Source organism: Macrobrachium nipponense, chromosome 27 (genome assembly GCF_015104395.2).
Source record: "Macrobrachium nipponense isolate FS-2020 chromosome 27, ASM1510439v2, whole genome shotgun sequence".
Taxonomy (NCBI): domain Eukaryota; kingdom Metazoa; phylum Arthropoda; class Malacostraca; order Decapoda; family Palaemonidae; genus Macrobrachium; species Macrobrachium nipponense.
In genome coordinates, this window is record NC_087216.1 from 9348191 (window position 1) to 9365835 (window position 17645).

Sequence of the window (17645 nt, forward strand, 5' to 3'; positions counted from 1 at the left end):
TGCAGTATTTCATTGTTTATAGGTCAATTTAGCTTTATTATGAAATTTACTGGGGTGTTTTTGAAGGGCTTGGAACGGATTAGCCATTTTACATGTAAAATGTGGTCCAAGATACGAAAACCTCATGATACGAAAGGCGCCTCGAGGTACTCCTGTATATGCATAATTATTTAAATACAAAAAATAAACCAAAAGGATCCCACCGGGAAAAAAGCTCAACGACCAGTCATCGGAGCTCACAAACACACATCACATCTTCATCAGAAGACAGCCAAAAGCAAAGTGGAGTGTTTACATCCGGGCAGGCTAGCCTGCCTCACGGTAGTTACTGCCTAACCACCTTGTTCAAGATTCAATGGCCGTAATTCCAGCTACGCCGTAAGTACATTCCTATTGTTAAAGGACCGAGGGTTGATATTCATATCGGAACAAATCATTTATAATGAACGTAGTTGATGAAAATGAGATTCGCAAGCAAATAAGCTGGGGAGATTCTGGTTAAAGAGCCATTGTTGACAGCACTAGAGAGAAACTGCAAGGGTAGCTGGTGAGTACTGATGGCTCTGGACTACAAGGAGATGGTGTGTCTGGAAGTATTTGCAAGACTGTGAATGTAGGCACAATATGACTGATGGGGTTGTTTTGAAACAAAACGTATATTTACCTATTTCTTACTGTTGTCTAGCTAATATAAGAAAGCAGTACTATAGAGGACTGGTATCATTCTCCTTAAGTTACAATTACTGTATTTTATTACTAACTTGTTTAATCAGCCAACAGACCAGTAAGCTAATTTATTTAGCTCTCACAAGGCAGGTATAAAGAATCTGCATACTGTATCTCAAGTATAAAAATCTTATGATTGAGTTAACTGGAAATGGAGATGCTAACAAAACTTTTCAATAGATTAGTTTCTAAAGCATGACATTTTTGTCAATTATATTTTGAACAACAAACAAAAATGTTAATACAATACGTTACTTTAATAAACTAAATCCCCAAGAGTGGTTTATTAACAGTGGCTCTTGAATAGCACAATAGGTCTCTGCAACATAAATTTTTCTAGTTGTATTGCTTTCTCCATTTAATTTTTTGTCCTTTCCCTCTGGTCTCTCGTTTAACTTTGCAATACTCCAATTTTCACTTCTCGTTCAGAACAAATCCTTTGGGGTCAGCCCTATGAGTCTAGTAGAGATGGGACTTGGCCTTAGGTACAGCCCATTTCCTCCAGCTCAATTTAAAATCTATGGAAAGTTCTAGTGCTGAGTACTAACAAAACAATTACAATAAACATCCACTGACCATCTCCTGCCATTCTCTTTGTAATTCTGCTAGCATTTTTGGTGACAATAATCCCTGTGCCAATAGTCTGTCAGTGAGTCTACCACGACCAATGCTTCCTTTCTCCTTTCTGTCCCTCTGTATTTGGCTTCGTGGCATCTTCAGCTCTGGAAAACAATAAATCAGTATGAACTATGAACTATGAGTTCTTCAGCTCGGGAAAACAATAACGCAGTATGAACCATGAGTAAATCAAAACCACTTCCAATGTAATTTCAATAACATTGATAGGCAGTTAAAACTGTAAAACAGGCAGCTAAAACTGTAAAACTGGGTCTCTGGCAATTTAATTTGTTCCAGGAAACATTGCTTCTAATAACCACATTAACTTCAGTTGCTCTCAAGTAAAGATAATGGTTGTGCTCCTCAGTTAGGGTATGATGTTTCTGAAAAGCTGAAATTTAGCACTCACAAAAAATGGAGTACATTTCAGAAATGTAACAAAATATTGCAAAGTACACAGCAGCCAAGAGAGAAAGATTCAACAAACTTAAAAACAAATGAGACTTAAGAAAATGAGGTGCTTTGGACACGAGATTGGGAATGAAGCAACTGGTAGACATGGAAGATGTAATACTATATAGAAGAGATGGGATGGAACTCATGAGCTGCATAATGTGAAAAACCTACCATAACATATATTAATGATAACAACGATGAATAGTGCTAACCAATTCTCATGGAGGAAATATGTAAATACACTGGATAATGCTTAAAATTATTCTCTTGTTTTCAGTCATCCAGGGAATAATAGAAAATTATTCTCTTGTTTTCAGTCATCCAGGGAATAATAGATATGTTATTCCTACTTGATTGCTCTAATGAATGGCATAATCAACTCGTTCTGAAAACCTATGGTGACAGCACATTCAATAATAAATGTCCAGGAAAGAGCATTCAACTTATTAATATTATACCATCTGCAAGCTCGAAACTGCAAAGTAATCCTCATTTCATATAGTAAATAAATTCTACATACTGGTAAAAAGTGAGACTACAATGAATAATTAAACCATGATACATACGTCCTTTGCTAGAATTCTTCTTTCTTTGGTCCATGATGAATGTGTCTTCACTGTCATCCAAGTTTGAAATGCGAGTACCCGATTTCTGTACCAGAGTTGTTATGTTGGAAACACCATCTTCTATCAGTTCATCAAGTTCTCGTTGAAGATCTCGGACAAGGTCTGCATCAGGGAACATATCAGAGAACCGATAGCTGGAAGTACAAGTTTTTATTAAGAGCATTAAAAATAACCATGCAGTAAATCACTTATTATTCTAATGTGATGATAACCATGTATAAATCTATCTTGCTTATCTGTTGAGACAGAACCAAAAACATACTGTTTGTTACACTTTCATAACTTCAAGTTTTATAAGTAAACTTTTTTTTTTTTTTTACTGTACAATCTAGAAATGTAATGGCAACTAATAAAACTAGTGAACCAGATGAAGGATTCCACAACAATTGAGGGTTGAGAGGTCTGGATTCAACAACAAATGAAGGGTGAGAACCGAGACAAGAAATAAAGCTTCAGTTCTAGGACCACCCTCTGGGAAGATAGCAAAGGAATCCAACAAAAATAAAAGACAATAAGCAATTCAGTTTCTCTACAAACTGGATTTCTGAGCTTAAAAAGGTGTCAGTTTCTCTACAAACTGGTTTTCTGTGCTTAAAAAGCTAAGACAATGGATAATGTCAGAAGGCTATATATAAAAAAAAAAAAAATTCATATCTGCATAGTAACAGTAAAGGGAGAAGAGCAAGTCTTACTAGGTAGGTAATTATTGTCATCGCAATCTTAATAGAATTTTCCCTACAGAAGCTACTCCATCAGTGAAAAAAAATTTTTGGAGCTAACATGTGATGTTCTTATCATTAAGTATTTTCCAGTAACTATACTAACAAAGGCACAAGAACCAATACGTAAAATTTTGTCCAGTTCACTGCTCTTTTAAAGCTTTTAAGCATGATTTTGGTATATGAATACTTAATACTGTCATAATTTAACAATTTTAGAAAGGCAAGCGCAGCATGAGTTCGCTAAAAGACGTGTCATAGTAACTATCATTTTAAAAACTTTCATCAATATATAAAATTTCATTTTCACTAGTATTACAGTATCTCACTTTTGTAATTCCATACAGCTAAGTGTAATTAACTTCTTAAGTCTTACCTGAGCCATAAGTATAAATCAAACACATCAAATACTTCTTCTAAGTGGACTAGTTCAAGAATAGTACTTGGAGGAGAGAACGGCCATTTGATGTGGTGACAAAGCCAGTCTAAACTTACTGGTTCATTTTGAGAAAACTGACGAACAAACTGGAAAGGATTTTTTAGAAAGTTTAAGTAACTGTACCTGAATGAATTTTCCACTTTAAATCTATTTATGATTAATGGATTTGTAACAACAAAACAGATCAAGTAAATATTTGATATAAGATGTACTTCAACACAACTGAACTCTTCACAAAACAGTAGTATTTTTTATTTAAAGGATAAACACTGCAAAAAATCTTTAAAGTCTATTGAAAAATAAAAGACAAACTTCCTTACCTTCAGGAACATTGCACACACAAAAGGCATCTTTTTATTGATTGGAGCACAGCAAAACACATAACGAGCCCGTAGTTGTAATGGAATGTGTTGAATTAAATCGGCTAAAAACTTGAAATCATCCATAATACACATAAAATATGAGGATGAATCCACTGTACAAAGGCTCACAAAAATATCCTGGAAAAAAAAACAAAATTTTATCATTATTAACAAAAATGTGAATGATTAATTTTTCCAGAAAAACAGCAGAAAAGCATTAATGCTAGAGACTAACTACATCAGTGCTAGAGAGATTGAGTTAATTCACAGCCATAAGAGCAACAAATATTCTCTAAGGCAAAAGATATAAAACTAATTAGATACACAGCAAGAAAATCAACAAGAGGGAAAAGCTATCTTGACCAAAGGAGAGTTTACATGGAAAACTATAACTGTAACAACATGCAGAGCAATGTCAGTGCTGTTTTAGAATTTACTATGCAATTCCAAGATAATATAGTTTGATCTGGAGTACGGAAAGTATAAATATGATATTGTTAGTATACAATAAAGTTTTGTACATACTTACCTGGCAGATATATACTTAGCTTAGGTCTCTGACGTCACGACAGAAAATTCAAAACTCGCGGCACACGCTACAGGTAGGTCAGGTGATCTACCTTACCCGCCGCTGGGAGGCGGGTGTAAGAACCAGTCCCCCTTTCTTGTCAGGTTATTTTCTTCCACCTGTCTCCTGAGGGGAGGCTGGGCGGGCCATCAATCGTATATATCTGCCAGGTAAGTATGTACAAAACTTTATTGTATACTAACAATATCATTTTTGTACATGAACTTCCCTGCCAGATATATACTTAGCTGATTGACACCCTTGGTGGAGGGAAAGAGACACATACTTACTTAGAAAGTGGGGACAACACATGTTAAAGGAATACATAATATAAACCTCTGGTTCTTACCTGATTTAGGCAAAAGACTTGATAGTTACTGTCTATTAGTCTGCGTTGCCTAAAGAGTCTCAGCGAGGGCGTGACCTATGGCTGAAGAACTCTTTGGGTCTACCAATGGGAACTGAGTCCACTTACTTGGCAGAATCCAAGCAGGATCTGGCCAATGGGGATCAACCCGCTTACATGCCAGAGCCTATCACTACCAATTGCAAGGAGCCTCAAGCACAACGGATCACCTAACCAAATACTAACATTAGTATACGAAAGAAGGAGCTGCCTCCTGCAACCTCCTTCGTACAACCAAAAAACTCAAACTTAAAACTAACAGGGAAAAAGGATTAAAAAGGATGTGTTTCAGCTCCCTGCCCCAGCACTGAATCCGCCGATACGTAGGGAAGGGCCTAGCCCAAAACACTTATCATACGTAATCGATACGTCCTTTAGGTAGTGATTAGAGAAGACTGATTCACAACTCCAAAAAGTGGCCTTCATAAGGTTTTGTAATGACAAATTCTTCTTGAAAGCCAAAGACGTCGCAATGGCCCGTACTTCGTGCGCCTTGACTTTCAGAAGGTTAAACTGTTGCTGATTGCAAGAAGTGTGTGCTTCTCTAATAACATTCCTGATAAAGAATGAGAGTGCATTTTTAGATAAGGGCCTACTGGGGTCCCTTACAGAGCACCAGAGATTGCTCTCATTAGCAGCAAGTCTTTTCTTCCTCTGAAGATAATATTTCAGGCTTCTCACCGGGCAAAGAGATCTCTCCTCTTCTGTCCCAACTAAGGAGGATAAGCTTTTGATTTCGAAGCTCCTGGGCCACGGCGAAGAAGGGTTTTCATTCTTGGCTAGGAAAGCCGGAAGAAAAGAGCAAACCGCGGAGCCTCCTTGGAAACCTACCTCACCTTCTAGAGCCTGCAGCTCGCTGACCCTCTTCGCTGACGCTAACGCACAGAGAAAGAGTCTTCATCGAAAGGTCTCTGAACGAAGCAGCATGGGGAGGTTCGAACCTTGAGGACCTCAGGAAGAGCAGCACAACATCTAGATTCCAGCTAGGCACTAAGGAGGAGGTTCTTTTAACCGTTTCAAACGATCTGATTAAATCATGGAGGTCCTTGTCCTCAGATATGTTTAATCCTCTATGACGAAAAACTTAGGAAAGCATGCTCCTGTATCCCTTGATGGTGGAGACAACCAACCCGCATTTTTCCCTCAGGAAGATAAGGAAATCTGCTATCTGAGTCACAGAGGTACTGGAGGAGGAAACTTTATGAGTCCTGCACCAGCGTCGAAAACATCCCACTTCGACTGGTAGACTCTAGATGTGGAAGGTCTACGTGCATTGGCAATAGCCCTTGCAGACTTTGCCGAAAAGCCCTTAGCTCTGACGAGACTCTTGATAGTCTGAATCCAGTCAGACTGAGAGCGGGGAGGTTTTTGTGAAACCTGTCGAAGTGGGGCTGTTTGAGCAGATTGACTCTTAGAGGTAGGGATCTTGGGACATCCACCAGCCATTCCAGTACCTCTGTGAACCAGCCGTGGGCGGGCCAGAACGGAGCTATCAACGTCATCCTTGCTCCCTCTGACGCTGCGAATTTCCTTAACGTTTCCCCTATAATCTTGAAAGGCGGGAACGCGTAAAGATCCAGATTCCTCCAATCCATCAGGAATGCATCTATTGCCACTGCTCTTGGGTCTGCAATAGGGGAGCAGTATAGATCTATCCGCGCATTCCTGGAGGTCGCAAATAGATCGAGATGGGGCCTGCCCCACGTCCTCCACAGCTCCTGGCATACGTCCGCGTGCAGAGTCCACTCTGAGGGAAGGACTTGATTCCTTCTGCTTAGCAGATCCGCTCTGACATTTCTTTCTCCCTGTACGAACCTGGTGAGAAGCCTTATGTTCCTTTCCTCTGACCACAAGAGGAGCGATCTCGCTGTCTCGTACAGGGAGAAAGAGTGAGTCCCCCCCTGTTTCCGAATGTAAGCCAGGGCTGTAGTGTTGTCGGAGTTGATCTGAACATATTTCCCTTTTACGAGGGGTTCGAAGGTCTTGAGAGCTAACCAAATCGCTGTTAGCTCCTTCTTGTTGATGTGCCAGGACACCTGATCCCCCATCCAGGTGCCTGACACTTCTCTCGACCCGAGAGTAGCTCCCCAACCTTTGTCCGAAGCGTCTGCATACAACACTAGGTTGGGGTTCCGAACCTGCAAGGAAAGGCCTTCCTTGAACAATAGAGGGTCTAGCCACCAACGTAGATCCTCCTTTATCTCTTGCGAAATCTTGAACGCAAAGTCCAGACCTTGAGATTTCCGATCCCAGTCCTCGTCAGGAAGAACTGTAGGGGTCTGAGGTGCAACCTTCCTAGAGAAACGAATTGCTCCAGCGAGGAGAGTGTCCCCAACAGACTCATCCACTCCCTCGCTGTGCATACATCTTTCTCTAGAAAGATTGCTACCTTCTCCAAACCTCGGGTTATCCTCTCTGGGGACGGATACGCCCAAAAAACCTGAGAAGCCATCAGAATCCCCAGATAGATACGCTCTTGACTGGGGATTAGCTGTGACTTCTCAAAATTCACTAGCAAACCCAGAGAAGCTGCTAGATCCAACGTCACTCGTAAGTCCTCCAGACATTTCTCCTTGAATTTGGCCCTGATAAGCCAATCGTCCAAGTAGAGGGAAATCCTCACTCCCTCGAGATGAAGCCACTGGGCAACGTTCTTCATCAGTCCTGTGAATACTTGGGGGGCCGTGGAAAGGCCGAAGCATAGGGCCCTGAACTGAAAAACGTTCCCTCCCCACATGAATCTGAGAAATTTGCAAGAAGAAGGATGGATCGGTACATGGAAGTAAGCGTCCTGAAGGTCCAGCGACACCATCCAGTCCCCGGGACGAAGAGCTGCTAAGACTGATGACGTCGTCTCCATAGCGAACTTCCTCTTCTTCACAAAGACATTCAGGGCGCTCACGTCCAGAACCGGTCTCCATCCTCCTGAGTTCTTGGGAACTAGGAACAGACGGTTGTAGAACCCCGATGAAAGAGGGTCCTGAACCATCTCTATTGCCTCTTTCTCTAACATCAGCTCTACCGCTAGAGCGAGGGCTTGATTCTTAGTGGGTCTTTGTATTTGGCCACCAGTGCCCTTGGAGTGGTGGTCAAGGGTGGTCTCGAGATAAAGGGAATGAGGTATCCCCTCTTGATAATCGCGAGGGACCAGTTGTCCGCCCCCTTTCGTGCCCAGACATCTGCAAAGTCAGAAGTCTGGCACCCACAGTTGTCTGGAGGACACACGAACTACTTCTTGGCCTAATAGACCGGGAGAAGGTCCTTCCTCTTCTAGGTGGTCTCGAACCTCTGGAGGAAGAAGAGCGAGACGAAGGTCCTCCTCGAAAGGGTTCTTGCCTACTTTGAGCCTCTTTCTTCGTCTTCTGTTGAAACGAAGGTTTCGGAATTCTAGCCGAGCGAGCTAGCATATCCTGCGTCGCTTTTGCTGATAACGAGCTGGAGATATCATTAATAGTCTTCTTGGGGAAGAGTTGCGGGGAAAGCTGTGAATACAGCAAGGAAGCTCTCTGTGCGTGAGAAACCGCCTTGGTAAGAAAAGAGCAGAAAACGGCCCTCTTCTTTACCACTCCTGCACCAAAAGTGAAGCAATTTCCCCGGAACCGTCTCTCACTGCCTTGTCCATGCAAGACAGAACTGCGTGGAGGTCTTCAGGCGAAAGAGTGTCTTGCTCTTGAGTCCTCTTAGCAAACACTCCAAGGGTCCAGTCAAGAAAGTTAAAAACTTCTAAGACTCGGAACATTCCCTTCAGAAGGTGATCCAACTCGCTCATACCCCACGTCGTCTTCGCAGAATTCAGCGCCGAGCGACGTGCGGAATCAACCAACGAAGAGAAGTCCGAGTCTGCAGAAGAGGGAAGAGTTAGACCCCAACCCAAGGGCTCTCCTGACTCGTACCAGAACCCCATCTTACCCGTCAGCTTGGACGGGGGAAAAGAAAAAACTGTCTTGCCTTTCTCTTCTTTTGAAAGCAACCAGTCGTCAAAGTTCTTCAGAGCCTTCTTCATAGACACTGTAGGCTTCATCTTAACGACTGAAGACTTCTTAGCCGTATTGGTCGTTGAAAATAAGGACGGAGGAGACGGAGGAGCAACGGCCGAAAGAGACTCCCCAAAATCTTGCAAGAGGAGGTCTGTAAGTCTCTTATACGAAAAAACCAAAGCATCCTTGGGCAAATCTTCCTCCGAATCACCAACAAATTCTTCCGAAGAATGACGTCTAGAAGCTCTACTGCCCGAGGAGAGCTAATCCTTGGAGAGCGCCTGTTCGGAGAGCGCCTACTAGGCAAGCGCCTACTGGGAGAAAAACCACTGGGAGAGCGCTTACACGGGGGAGCGCCTACCAGGAGAGCCCGCCTACCAGGAGCGCCTACTTTGAGACGCCCTCCCAGGAGAGAGCCTACTAGGAGAGCGCCTAGTTGGAGAGCGCCTACTAGGAGAGCGCCTACTTTGAGAGCGCCTACTTGGGGAGCGCCTGCTAGGAGAGCGCCTACTTGGGGAGCGCCTACTAGGAGAGCGCCTACAAGTGGAGGCCCGTCTGTCGGAAACAGATTCTAACTTCACAGAAGAGCGTCTGGATAAGGGAGAGCGCCTATCAGGCTCTCTGCGCCTGCTAGGCTCTTGGCGCCTGCCATCCTCAATACGCCTGCCAGGCTCTTGATGCCTATTGAGCTCAAAACCCCTGCCAGGCTCTTGACGCCTGCCACGGGGAGAGAAAACATCCACAGATGAATCCCTGTCAGAAGCGCGGCGCTTACAAGGCTCTGAGCGCCTATCCAATCAGGAGTGATCTAACGGAGGAGAAAGCTTCCGTTGCCGCCTACCAGGCTCTTGGCGCCTACTAGGCTCTCGACGCCTACTAGGCTCCGAGCGTCCGTCAAAAGGAGAGTGGCCACCAGGCGAAGAACTCTTCCTTCGCTCCTGACGAAAACGAGGCTCTGACGTCTGTCAAGCTCTTGACGCCTAACTGAAGAGGAGCGGAAATCCTGAGGAGAGAGCCTGTCTGGCTCCTTACGCCTTACATGCTCACAACTCTTGCTGGGAAAGAGGAGAGCCTACTCGGAGAAGAAAGATCCCGAGCTCCAGCCTGCACTTCTGACCTCCTACTAACAGGCTCAAAAGCTTCTCTAGCCAAAGGAGATTTAGCCGAAGGAACGTTCTTAGACTTCTTCACCGGAAGTGAGGCGTCCTTCGACGATGAGAAGTCCCGGCAATAGACTCCGCTAAAGCCGCAATCTGCGCCTGCAGACCCGCCAGGATACGCGCAGGAGATCTCTTAAACTCCTCTACAGGGGACGAAGTCCGAGAGCGAACAGGAGAAGCGTAACCGGACGAAATCTTGGTTCTCTTGCGTTCCACTTCTGGCTCTTCCGCGAAGGATTCGGGGCTGGAAGGAAGGGCGCAAGATCCTTCCAGGGCCTCTTGAGAGGGCGAGACGACTCCGAGGCGCTCCATCTACGCTGAGGAGAAGGCGACGACGATGACGAGAAGCACTGGCGCAATAACTCCTTCTTGGTTCGATCCAAGGCAGCCTGGGAACGAGCAACAGGAACTGCCGAGGGGACGCCTGACCGGTGGGGGTTCTCCCTAACCTTCCTGCGGCTTTCGACTTTCCTTCCTCCACTGGGTCTGGGAGTCTGGAAGAGGTCTAGGCCTGGAAGCGTTAGTGAGCCAGTCAGACGCACCCTCCACTGCACTAGGGGCACTGCACTGATCACTTGCACTATCATCACTCTTACCTTGTCGAGAGCGAGCGAGGCTCTCCTTACTCCTGATCGAGGCTCTCCCAGAAGCAACTTCCGAAAACGAATCTTCGGGTTCAAAGCTGGGCGCAGGGGCTGAAACTGGAGAAGGAACTACTTCTACTACAGGATTCTCAGCGTCAACTTCACTCACCCTCGATCTACTAGAACTCTTTGAAGAAGCCTTGCGCACCCTATCCTTCTCTAACTTTCTCACATAAGAAGAAAGAGCCTTCCAACCATCCTCATCCAAATTCTCACACTCTTTGCAAGGGTTAATAAAAGAGCATTCATTCCCTCTACAAGACGCACATACCGAGTGAGGATCTAATGCAGCTTTAGGAAGCCTAACTTTACATTCCTTCTCTGAACAAACCCTAAATAAACTAGGTTTCTTAACTTCAGAATCATCCATGATTATAGATATTGTAAGAGAAATCCAAAAGAAAAATCCAAAAAACAGTCCAAAAAGCGTATGCCAAGCCAACAAACAAAGGGTACTTCACCAAAATCCAAATCGTCGGCAACGAGAACGAATTTTAACTATCGTAAGGACTGAACAACAGGTGTTGTCCAGCCGGCGACAGAAAATAATCTGACAAGAAAGGGGGACTGGTTCTTACACCCGCCTCCCAGCGGCGGGTAAGGTAGATCACCTGACCTACCTGTAGCGTGTGCCGCGAGTTTTGAATTTTCTGTCGTGACGTCAGAGACCTAAGCTAAGTATATATCTGGCAGGGAAGTTCATGTACAAAAATGAAGTTTTTATTGATGTTGATCAGCAAAACTAGAGGAAGAAACCGAAACTGGCATTAGTAAATGGTTTCCACATCATTTACTTTCAACCCTACAGAAATTCTAAACTGCAAAGTATAAAATTACAAATTTCTTCTGCACCTTAGAAAAATGTTACAATGAACAAAATTTTAGATGGAGAGGTATGGTGAAAGGGGAATACCAAGTACTGTTTCTTCATTATTATTTTTGGAATCTAGAGTTCAATAGGTGCACAAGTATATTAATTTACGTAAGCTTGAGCATCACGTATACAAGTATCTTCAGATGACTGAAGATACAGTTGTACCAGCACATTCGAATATATTACCGAGTGATGTTATATGCACCTTTTATTAACAATGCTAGAAAAGGCTAAATGTGTCATTTAACTCGTCAATTTCTTTAAATCATGACAGTTGTTCTACTGAAACTCAGCACTCATTTCAGTCATTTTCGTGTTACTATGCATTACCATGAGATTGGAGAGTGTGTAGCTGGGTAGATGATATGCAAAGAGCTCTATCTGATCAGCAGTTGGATGGAGTCCTGCGTGTTCAATATCCAGTGGGACATTTCCTAAAAGCCTCCTCAAAGTTGGTAGATCTTCAGACTTCATGGTTGTAACATAACCCTGTAAATAACAACTACTATGGGTACCTTAAAAAGTAACAATAAACAATGATAATTATATTAGTTTTATATACAAAATACTAACACTATTATAAATCCTGTGTCTACATACAAGGAAATTACCTTAAAATACAAATGACTTCACTTTCAGAAACTGCTCGGCTTATTAGCATTTTTAAGGACAATAACTTCCCTGTGGAAACTTTAAGAAACTGCAATAAAAATCTACTATAGTACACTCACATGTTCCCACTGTGTTCCATAGCGGCCTGCACGTCCAGCTATTTGCAAAGCTGCTGATACGCTAATGGTTTCCATTTCCTTCTCTCCCTTCTCATTTATTGTGGGTTTGATGAGTGAATAAAATACAATGCGACGGATACTCCTGAATGAAAAATCCAGTACAGTGGTAACTGAATCACTTTATGATGTTTAGTAAAAAAGTCATAAAATGATTATATGCTACAGTAGGTATATATCATAACTCCCATGTTAACAAAACAATCTGGAACACTGTTAATGACATTTACTCTCAAGTTCATCCATATATTCTCAGCTATGTACAAAGGGATACGACCCTCATAAAAGTTCTTTCCATCAACACCACGGTAACACACATTACAAATGCACCACCATAAGGTTAAAATTAAAAAAAAAATAAAAAAACTGTATAACATAAGTTTCTGAAGTAATATCATAAGCCTAACTAAAGTCATTACTAACACCATGAATGATTTTGCATGAGGTTTTCCCTTTAAAGTGGTTAGGAGTCTCAATGAGTACTAATGGCTTTCACTTCCATCTCAGAAACTACTGAAATTCCTATTTGCTCTACATGCTCATCTTAACACTTTCTACATTATTTTCTGGGCTATGCTTGTTAACCATATTACTACTCTGCTAAAGGACTGTTCCTTCCTCCTGATCAGATAGCCAAACATTTCAATCTGTTGAAATCTTAATTTAAGTTCCTGTCACTAAATATATGTCCTTACTACTTCTACCACACTTCAGTTATGGAAAATGCAAAAACAACAATCAAAACAATGAGATAAAACTAGATAAGGATATTGCAAATCAGAACAACCATACTGGTGCCTTTATATTACCATATCCAAGATGCAATTCCATGGTTTCTTCAAACTAACAACTTTATAATTAATATGGTAAATACTATAACTAAAGGAAAGTATGAAGATCCTGAAAAAAGAGTATGGACCTTTACATTACTTGGAAGGAAACCTGAAATTTTATTGGAAACTACCCAAAAATCAATACTTCTACAAAAAGTTTGTCTACATTTAACATATTTGACAATACTCCTAACTAGAATTCAGGAGTAATATCATTACCACTTATTTATGACTTAAATTTGATTTCTCACTACTTGGCTCTTATACTAATTTAATGTTGCTTTGTTCGAATTTTTGCAACCAGCTTCAAAACAATTCTTCAGACAAGCTATTTTAGTCTAGAAATGTGACTTGGCAGACTCAAAAATAAACTAACATCATCATCATCATCTCATAATTAATTTATTAACAATTACAGTAATAACAATAATAATGTAATCTATTCTCATAAGGCTAGGCAAAAATATTTGTTCCCAAATACAGAGGAAAGACCAGAGAAGGAAAAAATGCAAGCAGTTAGACACCATGAGATCAAAGGCAATAAAAGCAAATACCTAGTTTTCTCTCAAGTACACTATACACAAGAGACTGTAGGAAGTAAAGCAACATTCCTGAAGGTTGAAGGTTGGAAAATTACAAAACACATTCTATAGTTTACTTACAGATTAAGGCCCATTCCTATGGCATCTGTTGCTACTAAGACTTTACAGGAGTGATTTGGGTCGTTAAATTTGTAAGCTTGAGCCAATTTGGTTCCAGGAGGCAAACCTGTAAACAAAACAATTTAAACAATTATCTTCATAACAAAGGTTTAAGTCTAGTTTCCTGCCTGAGACTCCCCATGCATGTATGTAAAACTAAAAGCCAATTGTTCTAGAAAAGGCAACTCAATAAAAAAAAATATCCTATGCTTTGTAATTTACTTGTAATCAAAATATATTTAACCCATGATCTATTTAAGAGCGTGTCTTTACGTGCAATTTTTAAACATTTATCGTGAAACATCTTTAATAGCATTTTAAAAATACCAAAAATAAACTTGACTAATGAACACTAAATATTTAAGTCAAAAGCTTAGTTACACTTGACAGTCATTAATTAATTAATAAATCTGCTCAAATACAGGAATCCTAACAATAACTGTTGTAGCTATTTTCCAAAGGGTTTATAACTAGAGATCTAATGATGCAGTTGGCAGTACAATCTCATATTTTAAGTTTTTAGACTCAAAAGAGAAATATTAGTGTTATTTACGCAGTACAAGTTTAGGAAGGTCGAGCATGAAGAGTCAGACAGAATGAAAATAAACAAATTTAAAAAAATAATTTTCCAATGAAATTACTAAAGAGATAACACCTATGTTTGCTAATGGTAACTAAAAGAATACAAAATCAAATTGCAAGGTTCACAGATTCAAAAATTCAATACTCAGAATTAGTAAGTACGTAAACTACTAATTTAAATCTATATTCAAACAAGGCTGCATCTACTATACCTCCATAAATAACAGCTACCTCATGACCTCTTCTTTCAATTTCCCTCGAAACATAATGGATATCTCTCTTGCTAAAACATACTATGCAGTCACCAGGATGAACATTATCTAGGTTTTGCAGTCCAGAATTTTCAATACTTAGGGGAGTCAGCCTCTTATAACGTCTAACCTGAAAATATACAGGGCCATACAAAAATCCCTTCCAACACTTCCTTCTTAACTAGACTACTATGTTTATAGCAAGTTTTTTTTTCATAAAACCCCATTAATGATATGACCATTTTCATGTCCTGAAAGTGCTTAGATCCACATCTTTTGTCTGTAATACAGGAGATAGTTCACAACACATAAGTTACTTGGATCCTCAGTTACATCTCAAGCACCTTCCTCACTTTTCCAATAAACTATGTACGGCAGCAAAATTCCTGAAGCCGAGAGCAGACACCTGGCTCATGGCTACAAAATCAGGAGCAAAAGACCCAATTCTAAAGAGACAATGGATATAACATCTTAAGACTGGGATGTCCCTTAAGGAAGAGTCTCCTACAAGCCAAAGCTTCAATACTTGATAAAAACAATGTCTTGAAGCCTTAACTGCAGACACGGATCGTCTCCTAGGAAATAGGTAAAAGATGGAGACTGCCAATACTGGAAAAGTGGTGTAAGTCATTCACTGGCCCACTGCTTGGTAATGAAGAGTGTCAAGAGAAGGCAGAAAACAGTGGCTAAAATTATAGCAACTTCAAAAATCTTGGACCTCTGAGGTCTAGCCTTGTGAATTCTGGGTGTAAAGATGCAGGACACCCTGGTTAGCATGAGATTGATGATGTGATGCATAACATCTCATTCTAGGTCACTGGAGATTGTGCTGAAGTGAAATACAGTACAGGGACAAATAGTAAAACATTCAGTCTTCCTAACAAACAATAAAAGCCTTATCCATCCATATTCACTATCCAATTTTTTACAATATCTGATGAGTTCAACGCTGGACGAGTGGCTTTCAAGCTCGGCTGCCAATCCGGTAGTCTGAAGTTCGATTCCCTGCTCTGCCAACGCGGAAACAGAGGAATTTATTTCTGGAGATAGAAATTCATTTCTTGATATATAGTGTAGTTTGGATCCCACAATAAACTGTAGGTCCCGCTGCTAGGTGACCAATTTCTTCCTAGCCACGTAAAAATATCTAATCCTTCGGGCCAATCCTAGGAGAGCTATTAATCAGCTCAGTGGTCTGGTTAAACTAAGATATACTTAACTTTTACAATATCTGACGACGTTTCTTGTTGGACGAGTGGATTTCGCATTCGGCTACCAATCCGGTGGTCCGAAGTTCGATTCTTGGCTCAGCCAAAGTGGAACCAGAGGAATTTATTTCTGGTGATAGAAATTCATTTCTCGATATAATATGGTTTGGATCCCACAATAAGCTGTAGGTCCCGTTGCTAGGTGACCAATTGGTTCCTAGCCACGTAAAAATATCTAATCCTTCGGGCCAGCCCTAGGAGAGCTGTTAATCAGCTCAGTGGTCTGGTAAAACTAAGATATATACTTAATATTTGACACACCTTACAGTGGTAACTGATTGGGTGGATGTCATTTGACTGTCTTTGAACTTATGTATTATGCTTGCTGAAGCATCACTAACGCTTTCTACTTATGCTTGCTGAAGCATCACTAACGCTTTCTACTAATGCTTGCTGAAGCATCACTAATGCTATACTACCTGGAAACTAATGCTCACTCTTATAATCAGGAAAGCCGTAAAGGGATAATATTTTAACTTACCTCTACTTCTTCTCCGGCGGCCAATGCCAATTCTCTGATTATATCAATTGCACATTCCTCGCCACAAATATGAACTTCCCGGGCGCAGAGACCGAGAAATGCTCTTGTCCAAGCCCAGCCCCTCTGAGGATCTCTTACCATTTGTATTTCATCAATGACAGCGACATCATCTGATCACAGAAAATTACTTAACTGAAGTTTTGTAAATTATTTATCAAAATGAATCTAAATGAATTTTTTCTTTCTCATAGGTAATTTTCCTGTTTATCATACTAAAAAGTCTTTTAATAATAAAAAGCAAGTGCATGTCATATCATTTTTTACTGTAACATTCAAAGAATTTATCAGATTTTCAAAAGAATACCAAACTATGCGCTAACATGTTTGTAACAAAATCAGTAAGTACAGAAGAGTACTGTAATACACTTACATACAGTATTTACAGAGGCCATTTCTACAGTACAAGCAACATGGTTTGCAGCTGAGCCATCTGTATAGCCAAATCTTCGTTCTTCTCCAGTTACCAGGTCACAAGGTGTACCCTATCAAGGAAAACATGTTCATATCTATACTATATTACCACTATAACAGATCAGTCTCTGCCATTGGCCATAATGGAGGAATATTCTGATTTACAGTTGACTAAGGAAACAACATTATGCAACAAATTTCCTATTTTGATTATAAAAAGCTATCAAATAATTAATCACCACATCTTAGCAATACGTACTTAGTCTTATAGAACTATGGAAAAGTACACAGTACAAGCAAAAAACAATAACAACAAAATAATATATTTCAATGTAAAACCAAAGATGATAAAAGATATTTAACAGCAATTTCTACATGGAGTGTGTGTACAATACAAATAAAATTTTTACCATACCTTCTCATTGCTTTTGTGGAAAACTTCTGTGGCTAAAAGTTTGAGAGGTCCACAATAAACACCAGAGTCGGCACACAAAAACTGCTGCATGGCATGGTATGTTTTACCACTATTTGTTGGCCCTGCATGAAAAATGATCTTCCTATTTAAAGCACGAGCTTCTGGGTACCTGTTGAATAGGAACATGCATTAAGTCATAAAAATAGTAATTTGTAACAATTAGCACTATTTTCCACCTATAAATATAACTAACCAAAGCACACACAAATACACTCACAAT

The 17645-nt window shown here is 40.8% G+C and overlaps 1 protein-coding gene across 1 annotated transcript in view; it reads right to left on the minus strand.

Moving 5' to 3' along the window:
* Positions 1-17645, minus strand: part of LOC135200807 (ATP-dependent RNA helicase SUV3 homolog, mitochondrial-like) — a 45630-nt gene that overhangs the window by 17604 nt on the left and 10381 nt on the right. The window contains exons 6-16 of the mRNA XM_064229466.1: positions 17366-17534; positions 16910-17021; positions 16480-16649; positions 14692-14860; positions 13859-13964; positions 12307-12448; positions 11906-12064; positions 3905-4084; positions 3522-3670; positions 2367-2560; positions 1303-1448 (exon numbers count right to left, since the gene is read on the minus strand). Coding sequence (XP_064085536.1) covers positions 1303-1448; positions 2367-2560; positions 3522-3670; positions 3905-4084; positions 11906-12064; positions 12307-12448; positions 13859-13964; positions 14692-14860; positions 16480-16649; positions 16910-17021; positions 17366-17534 — 1696 coding nt within the window. The remainder of the gene's footprint in view (positions 1-1302; positions 1449-2366; positions 2561-3521; positions 3671-3904; positions 4085-11905; positions 12065-12306; positions 12449-13858; positions 13965-14691; positions 14861-16479; positions 16650-16909; positions 17022-17365; positions 17535-17645) is intronic.